This window comes from Bidens hawaiensis, unplaced genomic scaffold (assembly GCF_021521415.1).
Source record: "Bidens hawaiensis isolate Kalapana, Puna unplaced genomic scaffold, B.hawaiensis_p1.1 tig00021530_1, whole genome shotgun sequence".
Lineage (NCBI taxonomy): Eukaryota > Viridiplantae > Streptophyta > Magnoliopsida > Asterales > Asteraceae > Bidens > Bidens hawaiensis.
Window position 1 is genome coordinate 185187 of NW_027493353.1, and position 11051 is coordinate 196237.

General features: G+C 35.8%; 1 protein-coding gene across 1 annotated transcript; it reads left to right on the forward strand.

Moving 5' to 3' along the window:
- The first annotated feature begins 4907 nt into the window (after positions 1–4907).
- LOC143563812 (14-3-3-like protein GF14 omega) lies at positions 4908–8164 on the forward strand. The gene is made up of 4 exons (XM_077051271.1): positions 4908–5609; positions 6908–7030; positions 7136–7252; positions 7940–8164. Exons 1-4 carry the CDS (start codon positions 5139–5141, stop codon positions 8003–8005), a joined length of 777 nt encoding a protein of 258 aa, XP_076907386.1. The 5' UTR covers positions 4908–5138; the 3' UTR covers positions 8006–8164.
- Positions 8165–11051: the final 2887 nt, after the last annotated feature.

The window sequence follows — 11051 nt, forward strand, 5'->3', positions numbered from 1 at the left end:
GAAAGAAAAAAAAAGAAGCCATGTAACAGGCGACAAGTATGCACATAAAAAAGGTCAAGTAGGTAATCAAGAATGCTTTTCTTGATGATTTAAAAGGAGAGAAAGAAAGTAAGAAGTAGGTAAGTCAAGAACAAGTTTCTTGATGTAAGAAAGAAGGTAAATCAAGAATTTGTTTCTTGAAAGAAAGTAGAAGGTAATCAAGAACTCGATTATTGAAAGAAGGTAGAAAGGCAGTCAAGAGTCAGATCTTGAAGAAAGAAAAATCTAATCAGCAAGTAGGTCTGTAGCAAGAAAACCTGATTAGCAAGTGGGCCAGGTTCAAGAAAAACTGGTTAGCAAGAAGGCCAGAAACTGATTAGCAAGTTGGTCAGTATAATGTTCAGCAAGAAAACTGGTTAGCAAGTTGGCCAGAGCAAGTTCGGAGTAAGTAAACTGATTCTATAATTAGAAGCAAGAGCAAGAAACCTAGTTCGGGTTATAGCAAGAACAAAATTAAATTCGCAAGAATTTAAGCAAGAGAAAGAAACTCGTTTTTCAAGTTAAAGCAAGATTGTTAGCAAGAAAGAAAGAACAAAACAAGAAACCTCAAAGCAAGAAAGTTTAGCAAGCATTTATCAAAAGAAACAAGGAAGAAAGAACGATAAGAATGAGCAAGAAGCAAGAAGGGAAGAGAACGTATCGGTTTTAAGATTAAGGGGGAATATTGAAAGTTAATCTTGAAACGGTTCATCAAGAAAGTTGAAGGGGCTAACTGAAAGAATTTAAGTAAGTTTCTTGAACATCCAGAATTTTTTTCTTTTGGGCCCCAAAACCTTTTGGGCCCTGTACCCTCAGCTTGAGCTAATACATCCTTTTACATTATTTCTTCTCTTAACATAACATCCATGCTAACAATGATCTTAGGTGTAACATTACCAACTCTTCACAACCTATACCCTTTAACTCCTTCAGGATATCAATCTTGGTTCTAGTTTTCCCTGGCTTATATGGGTATAAGCCAAAGAACCAAATACTTTCAAATTATCAAAGTGAGACTTAGTACCTAACCACTTTTCTATTGGAATCATCATGTCTATGGCTGCTGATGGAGATCTATTGGCAAGATAAGTTGCAGTAGTTACTGCTTCTGCCCAAAACTTTTTAGGCATTCCCGAACTATGTAACATGCACCTTACTTTCTCTAATAGAGTCCTATTCATCCTCTCCACCAACCTGTTTGGTTGTGGAGTTCCATGTACAGATAAGTGCCTTGCAATGCCATGATCTTTGCAAAACTTATTGAACCAACCACTACATTCCAACCCATTGTCAGTTCTCAACTTTTTAATCTTCTTTTAAGTTTGATTCTTTACAAGTGCTTTCCATTCTTTGAATTTTTCAAAAACATGATCTTTATGTTTGAGAACATACACCCATACTCTTCTAGAGAAATCATCAACCATGCTTAGAAATAACTTGCCCCACCTAAGGACTCCACCTTAGCTGGACCCCATAAGTCAGCACGAGTATAGTCAAGTATTCCTTTGGTAGTGTGAATACCTTTCTTGAAACTGACTCTTTTTGCATTTCCCATCACACAATGCTCACAAAACTCTACTTCATTTTGCTTCAACCCAGTCAACAATTATTGTTTACCCAACTCAAACAAGCCTTGTTCACTCATATCGCCAAGTTTTTTGTGCCATAACATTGTGTGATTCATTTCCTTTTCTTCGGCTATCATTGCAGAACCTTGAATAGCATGTCCATCCAAGAAATATATGTTGTTACTCCTTCTATTTCCAGTCATGATCACCATGAAACCCTTAATGACTCTAGATTTACCACCCTTTAAACTCACAATAAGACCTTCACTTTCAAAAGTACCAAGAGATATCAAATTCTTAGTTAAATCAGGAATAAACCTTACATTCTTCAAGTCAACATCTGCTCCATTGTCTAACTGCAATGTAACAGTACCTTATCCTTGAATATCGCATGTCCTATCATCACCCAGTTTAATTGTTCCAAGATCTTCTATCTTCAAATCTTTCAAAACAATCTTTGTTTGAAGTCATGTGATAAGTACAGCTTGAGTCCATTAACCATTCATTATTAGACATTTTATTAGTAACAACCAAAACATCTGCACTTTCATACCCATCTTCTAATCCTTCACCATCTCTTTTTGAAGAACTTGGCTCATCTTTCTATCCGGGCAATCTCTCTTTAAGTGTTTTTTCCGAGTTACAAATACAACACTTCCTTTTAACGTTTGATTTTGAACTAGTTACACTTTTAAACTTTGGATTTCTTTGTATAGATTCCACGAACAACCAAACCCTCTCCTCCATCATCTTGTCCATCATTTCTTTACTTTAACTCCCTAGATTTCAAAGCTGGCAATACCTCCTCCATATTCAATGTTTCTCTCCCATACACGAGAATGCTAACAAAGTGTTCGTATGAAGCAAGTAACAATGCCAAGAAGATGATGGCTTGGTCTTCTTCATCCAGTTCAACATCAATACTTTCAAGATCAATTACCAACTTATTAAATTCATCGGTTTGATATTCAAGTGATTTGCCGGACACCATGTGAAACATGTGCAATCTCTTCTTGAGATATAATCGATTGGCCAAAGACTTCGTCATATACAGACTTTTCAACTTCTCCCAAATTCAGGCAGCCAAAGTTTCTTTAGCCAATTTTCTCAACCCACGATCACCTAGACTGAGTATTATTGCACTGTGCGCCTTCTCCAATACATTCTTCTTTTCATTATTAGAAAGATCCGCCGGTAATCTAGCTTTTCCGGTGAGAGCATCAACCAGACCTTGATGATCTAACATGGCCTTCATTTTAACTCTCCACAATCCGAAATCATTCTTTCCATCATATTTCTCCAATTCAAACTTTGTAGAAACCATCTTGAATCGTTAATTGATCTTCAATCGAAACGAACAACGAGCCTTTTGAACAATCGAGTCGTAGCAGGGCTCTGATACCAATTGTTAAAATTGGATCGAACAATCACTCCAATAATACTCAAAAGATAATAGCGAAGATTGGAATTATTATTGAAACGAAGAATTAGAACGAATTAAAAACAAGATTACAGAATTCAAAGAATCCTAAATTGAATGGGTTAAACAAAAGTAACAGACCCTAATCCGTCTAATCGTCTTATAACGACTAACCAAAACAGAACAGCAAAATTACACATCTAGCCTCTGCACCTACTAACTAAGAACATGTCTAGACCAAACTCATTCAACTATGAGAATTGGCAGGAACGAACCTAGACTTTATCGACACCCAACCTAACAATAGAAGGCACCATTGATTAGTTCTTACGGGTCACATATTCAAGCGATAGTTATCATTAATTAAGAAAGTTAGTTATGTAGAGTTCAAGGGTTTCATTGAAGGTATGGAGTTTTTATTAAGGATGTTATAATGCAGTTTCTACTTATGAGAGTATCTCAAGAGCTTGATTAGTACTACAATGATCTCAACCAAGATTGACTTTTTCCAATTATTATAATTCTTGATACACCAATTACATAACCTGACCAGCTATTTATATTAAACAATTTCTTAAACATAGATAATTCTAAACAATCAAAATATTAATTAAATTCTAGTTAATTAAACTCTTTTGAAATACCCATTCAACTTTCACTTTCTTTCAAAACCAACTCATCAACTTTTTTGATAACCCGTTTCAAGATTAACTTTCAATATTCCCTATTAATCCTAATGACGGACCGTTCTCTTGCTCTTTTCCCCAATCGAAACCAGTGGATCATGATTGTTCTTTCTTGATTCTTCTTGATTTCTTACTTTTCCTTGCTTTCTTTGTTCCTTTTTTCCCTTACTTCTTTCTTTCTTCCCTTTTTTTTATTGCTACTTTCTATTAAAACAACAATTTTTCTCTTTTGACTTATAAAACGTTAGGATACTTTCTACCTTCTATCTTCAAGATCTGACTTTTGATTACTTTCTTTCTTCAGCATCGGGCTATTGACTACTTTTTTTTTTCTTATTCCAACTCAAAAATAAATTTCTATTTTTTGCTTGAATTCTCACGAATTCTTTCTTGCTCTTGCTAAAACCCAGACTATGTTTCTTTCTCTTGCTTGTGACCAGCTTTCTTGCGGAACTTGCCGAACATTGTACTGACCAAGTTGATAACTAGCTCCTCATGGCCTACTTACTAACCACTTTTCTTGCTAATCAGCTAAGGGGGTGGTTGGAGGAGTTTTTTAAATTGCTTTTATGCTTATTTGCTTTTTGAAAAACAAAAACAACTTTTGAAAAACTCTATTTTAAAGTTTTTTGATTTGCTTTACCAAACACTTTTTACTTTTCAACAAACTAATAGCATATAAGCAAGTTTTAAAAGCTCACCCAAACACCCCCTTAATCTGCTTGCTAATCATGTTTTTTCTGCTATAGACATGCTTGCTACTTGATGAAAACGAACTTGCTTTCAGAAGGCTGCATGGATTCCAAACGAACCCATGCAATGTAAATCCATGCGAGAATTAATAAATTCATATATTGTATAACTTACATACTTTTATTGGGCTAAATAGAATTTTGTTACAATCTATTTGGTAAAAGTAATTTATATAATAAAGTAAGTTTTAAAGTCGAGGCAACTTGATATTTGATCGAGTCAAACACAAGTTCAAGATAAAGATTTTAGCTCGATTTTGACTTTGAGCTAACCCTAGTTAGTTCGGTATGAAGTTTAAGTCAAGTTCTAGCTAGACCCGTCTCGACTTAGCTTGACTTGTCAGCAACCTTTTAAGTGGTGTATTCCATCGTGTCACGTGAGCACTATCATACACACAAAATAGAAGAAAAATAAAGGATTAATGGTCATATATAACATGCACAGTTAATTGGAAAAAATATTCAAAAAGCAAATACACAAATTGTATATACAATCAAGTACAAGTTATTCATGCATGAATATGATGGCTCGAATCTCAATTCTCAAGTTGGTGATTATTAATATAAACACCGTTCATTTTCCTCCACCATTCACTCCACTCCTCATCTTTTCCCCACAAAAATCTCTACCCATTGCGTAAATTCAACTCAAACCCTATTCACATCTCTTTGTTCATCCACCACTCACCGCAAAATGGCATTATCAGCTCGTGAACAGAACGTCTACATGGCCAAGCTCGCCGAGCAGGCCGAACGCTACGACGAAATGGTCGAATTTGTTGAAAAAGTGTCCAAAACGGACGAACTCTCGGTCGAGGAGCGTAACCTTTTGTCCGTTGCGTACAAGAACGTGATCGGGGCTCGTCGTGCTTCGTGGAGAATAATATCATCGATCGAGCAGAAGGAAGAGTCGCGTGGGAATGAGGATCATGTGAAGGTGATCAAGGAATATAGGACGAAGATTGAGGCTGAGCTATCGAGGATTTGTGATGGGATTTTGAAGCTGCTTGATTCGAGGCTTATTGCTTCAGCTACTTCGGGTGATTCGAAGGTGTTTTATTTGAAGATGAAGGGAGATTATCATAGGTATCTTGCGGAGTTTAAGGCGGGTGGTGATCGGCAAGAGGCTGCCGAGAGTACTCTCACTGCGTATAAGTCCGCTCAGGTTAACTTTTCGTTTAATATTTGTATACGGGTTATGCTACGCCTCAAACGGCAGTCCACAAAACACTTAGACTTAGACAGTAAAAAAAGTTAAATTTCGAAATTTATGTTTAAACAATATACGGACGGCCGATCTGACAAATATTCATACGACTGTCCAGACCATAGGCAATCAAACTTTTGGTTAGAAAACTGTCCAACCTCTATCTCATTTGAAACAGTATGAGATTAGATGCGAGATGGTGTATATATAGATGATCCCTCTGCATATTGCTACCATAATTGATTAGGTATTAATTGATAATTCACCTTAGGTTTTATAAGGTCAAATTCCATCTTAAAAAAATTATACATTTAACAGGATGATTAAAAGTTTTCATAAATGTGTCGGAAATCAGGCCTTTGATCGAACACATAAACACGATATTAAACAACTTGTTCGACTCTTTTATTATTATAAAACGAAGCACAAAAATTACAATAACACTGACCACTTATTTATATCACACAAATTACAAATTACAATACCACAAACTAAATAACCCATAATATTCTTACCATATTAAAATAAACATATTAAAAACTTTCAGTTAACCCTTTCAACTTTCTAGATAGCCAGTTTCATGATTAACTTTCAAATAAGATGCACATTTTCAAACTTTTTAAATTTTCATTTGTTGTATTCAAAATGTTACTGCAAAAGAAACAAGTTGTGTTCGTAATAATGTGTTTTTAGTATTGGAATATCAAAAAATGCTTTATTCAAAAATAAATTTCAGTTTCAATAAAATTTACGTAAACGACAAATAAGATAAAACAAATCCGTGTATTGATAGTTTTAAGAAAACATTAGATATTGCTAAATGAAATAAATGAAAAGTGAAAGTTTAACACCCATTCATATAAAAATTTGAAAATCATACCGTTAAGTGATTATAGTCTTTCAATGATCTTAACCACTTCTTTACATTAAATAAAATTAGCAACATGCTTGAATGTTCTCTGAAATTTAATTTTGCTTTGGTATTCTTGTATCCATATGGACTGAGATATATTGCATTTACCCTACAACAAAACTATCTGATAGACAATTTGTTAGCGACGACACATTCTCCTATGCCGGTGACATATTGCCGTCGCCATAAGCTTGTCGTATAAACCATTTTTCTTGTAGTCTTAGGAAAATTTACCAACATTTAGGCATAAAATCATAAATTCAAAGTTATATGCATTGTACACTATTCATCTGCAACTATCTGCAAAATGATATATTATCAATTTGTTTTTCATTATTTGCAGGATATTGCAAATGCTGAACTTGCACCCACACACCCAATCCGCCTCGGACTGGCTCTCAATTTCTCCGTCTTTTACTATGAAATTTTGAACTCTCCAGACCGAGCTTGTGGCCTTGCAAAACAGGTATGAACACCAAAACATGATAACAAATTCAGATTTATGAATCATTTCAACTACTTTTATTCAAAAGCTAGTGACATGATCATGTCATTGTAATCTCCTTTCCAGGCTTTTGATGAAGCAATTGCGGAGTTGGATACGTTGGGTGAGGAGTCTTACAAAGATAGCACCTTGATCATGCAACTCCTTCGCGACAACCTCACTCTCTGGACCTCTGATATGCAGGTACAAATGTTTTTTCTATGTTACGAGCGTTCACTACTAGAAAGCAAGTCATTTTCCCACAAATATTTCCTACAATATTATCTAAAAAACATTATGTTAAGTTAAATTGTTTTTGTAGTAAAGTTGTAGGAAGTTTACAACCACATATTTTTGTAGCAATTTTGTAAGAAAAGTTGTTGGAAAATGATTGAAAACGATTTTCAAACATGTGTTTTTCCAACAACTTTTTTGTTGGAAAACTGTTAGAAACTGTATTTTCCAACAAATTTCCTACAATTCAGTTGCAGACAAACATCTATTTTTCTAGTAGTGGTTCGTCCCATTTATTATTAATAAGTTGAATTGACGTAAGTTGCGGTTCACTAGATCAGCTGACTAAAAGCTTGAATTGATCCCAGCTTAAACAAATTAGAGACCGAGCTTGACTTTAAATTAGAGTTCGTTTAACAGTCCAATTCTGATTAGGTTTCGCGAGCCTAAACAGGCTTATTATTTGTTTAAATATAAAAACTTCTATTTAATTAATTATAATAAATGCATAATTACAAAATGATATTATTATACATAACAGTAATTAAAAATACTTAATAAATAGAACTGCATTATTTTAGTCAAAATATATATTTTGTCATAATACTTAACATAATTCGATATCAAAATAATGAATAAAAATATTATTGGATGCAGGAAGGAGGAGGCGATGAAATTAAGGAAGCATCGAGTGCAAAGCAAAGTGAGCAGCAACAACAGTGAGGCTTTGCATCCTGATTCTAATTATCTTTGTTTAGGAGAATTTGGCATCTTATTTCTCCATCTTTATTTGTCAACTTATAAATTTAGTTTCATGTTTCAATGACTTAGTATATGTTTACTTATTGAGTTGAGGTGAAAAACCTATTAGCTGAATCCGAACCAAATCTAAAAAGCTATTGAATGTTAATACTTTTTTCCATGCTTGGCCTGCATTATTATCCAGTCATTGGGTCACAAAAAACAATTACTTATATGTGAGTCAAATGGATCGGCGTCAAGTAAGTACACATGAGGAGAAATGGTTACTCACAGATTCTTGCAAGTCGTTATTCTTGGCGACTGTCACACCCCAATCTAAGGTCTGGGCATGCGATCAACAGTTGGTACCATGTTTGTATATAAATCAGAGTTACGGTTATTAGCGAGAGTCTTACAAGGATCGAAACTGTAAATATTTACATTACAAAAGATGGAACGAAAGTTCCATATATGTTTATTTTTTTATAGTTTACAAAACCATCATTTATATATTTTTAAGTTCTAACAAAATATCCGAGCCATCGGATTCTTGAGTCATTCGTCTTCACAAGCTCTATTCTTGATTACCTGCAAAATGTTAGAAAATACGTCAGCAACGAATGCTGGTGAATATGCTGACGCTAAAATATTTTTCTTTACTAAATCACCCCTCGAGACCACGTAAGCCTCGGCCCATCTTCGCTTAGGAATAACCTAGTTAAAACATCATTATAAACTTGAGTCTCTACACTAGGTCACCTCAGCGAAACACCGCAGCGTTTCCACATTACTTAGGTACCATAAATATACACATGGTCAGTCTCACTCGAACGTACTTAGGTCCGGCCCATCGTTGCTGGAGGTCGTGACCAAGCGTGGTGCGATGTGCCCACCGCATTTTACCACATATGAAAGGATCCAGAAAAACGTATACTACGGCCTGAGGGCTAGGCTTATACTCTTATTTATAATGTTTTTAGAGACACTTAGTCTCATGTAAAGTTTTTCATATAACACGTTTGACTCTTTTGAAATCAAGTTTGTAAAAATAGGGCGTATTCACCTATTTCAATTTGGGATCGGCTTCAAACACCGCCCGTGGGTCTTTCCCTTGCTATCTTTCACCAATAGTACGAGTATAACTTTTTGTTAGTAAGATTTACAATCCGGCTTAAGACCTTTATTCTTGTTTTATAATCGTCACCTCGATTATTTATTCTTTACTTTAAAACATTTAGTTAAAAAGTAATATTTATAAACTTTAAGTTTATTTATAAAACCTTACGTTTCTTCTTTTATTTAAGAAACGTATTCTTTTTCTTTTATTATTTAAGAATACTCATTATTACTTAAATAATACTTATAACAAAGAATTATATTCACACATATATATACACTTGTATTTCTTTTCTTTTCTTTTCTTTGTTATATATTTCTTTTATTCTCGAGGTATCGAGTATAACCTCGACTTTAGGTTTAAGCCTTTATAATATTTTATTATTATTTTATTCGGGGATTATGCCTACCTTTTTCTTGGCTTAATAACCCTATTCACTTGAGCAGCACCTCGTCGCCGCTTGATTTCCTTATTCTTTGATTAACACCTTTTCCTTGCACGCAACTCAATACTTCTTCCACGTCGGCACACTTTACGAGGCACCCATTCTTCACGGCACGCACTTCAAGATGATTGTCGGGACGTCACACCAATAACATCTTCTTGCTTATAACATCGTCGGGAGGTGGCACGATTATTGAGGTATGGCACGGAAAACGAGGAATCAGGCACATTTTTCGAGGTGGATCGAGGGTCGGGTTTGTATATTTAAGAGAGAAGTTAGAGAGAGAGTAGTAAACTGATTTTTGGTGTGTGGAAATGAGAACCCGGACCTTGCTATTTATAGACAAGGTTTTGGAGCCCGTCGCGGTACGCGACAGCCTCTTGGTCACCCGTCGCGTATCGCGACGTAGGTCTGGTGAGTCACACACGTGGCGACAGGTGGCCACGTGGCAGACGCGTTGCCACGTGGTGACACGTGGCGATACACTGTGCCACCGTGCGCCACGTGGCACACGTGTCACGATGTGTCAGACAACCCATCGCGGTACGCGATGGGGTCTTTTCTGATCCATCGCGTATCGCGATGGGTCAGGAAAACATATTTTTCATTTTAAACCCTTGGGTTTGGAAATTGACAGATTTGGTCCCTTGACTCTTGAATATTGACATTTTTGGCTCGAAATTTCCGTGATGTTACATCCTCCCCACCTTGAAATAAATCTCGTCCTCGAGATTGTTTCATGAGGATAAGTGGGGGTATTTCTTCTTCATTTCGGATTCGAGTTCCCAAGTATACCCGGGTCCTCTTCGTGAATCCCATTTAACCTTTACAATTTTCAATGTTCATCTTTTCAATTTCTTTAGTTTTGAATCTTCAATTTGAATTGGACGTTCTACGAATTTTAAGTTTTCATTTATTTCAACGTCTTTCAAGGGCATTTCTAAATATTCATCGGCTAAACATTTTCGCAGATTAGAAACATGAAACGTGTCGTGTATTCCTTGATTTTCCTCGGGCAGTCGCAAACGGTATGCAACAGTGCCTATACGTTCGAGTACCTCGAAGGGTCCAACGAATCGAGGACTTAGTTTTCCTTTCTTGCCGAAACAAACGACGCCTTTCCATAGCGAGACTTTTAATAGAACTTTGTCACCAACATTGAATTCTAACGGCTTACGACGGACATCGGCGTAACTCTTTTGGCGGTCACGTGCCGTCTTAAGTGGTTCGCGGATTTGAAGAACTTTGTCGGTGGTTTCTTGGACTATCTCGGGTCCAGACAATTGATTATCTCCGGTTTCAGACCAACACACGGGCGTTCTACATTTTCAACCATATAACGCCTCGAATGGTGCGGCTTGAATACTCGTGTGATAACTATTGTTAGACGAAAATTTCATTAGGGGTAAGTAATCATCCCAACTTCCACCTAAGTCTATTAAAAGAGCGCGGAGAATATGTTCCAA

What these genes read in the sequence shown, in the direction of transcription:
- LOC143563812 (XM_077051271.1), top strand. Translation starts at nt 5,139, where the DNA reads ATGGCATTATCAGCTCGTGAACAGAACGTCTACATGGCCAAGCTCGCC. An exon ending in CTTGTGGCCTTGCAAAACAG is followed by an intron (nt 7,031 to 7,135) that starts GTATGAACACCA and finishes TCTCCTTTCCAG; the next exon opens with GCTTTTGATGAAGCAATTGC. An exon ending in TCTGGACCTCTGATATGCAG is followed by an intron (nt 7,253 to 7,939) that starts GTACAAATGTTT and finishes TATTGGATGCAG; the next exon opens with GAAGGAGGAGGCGATGAAAT.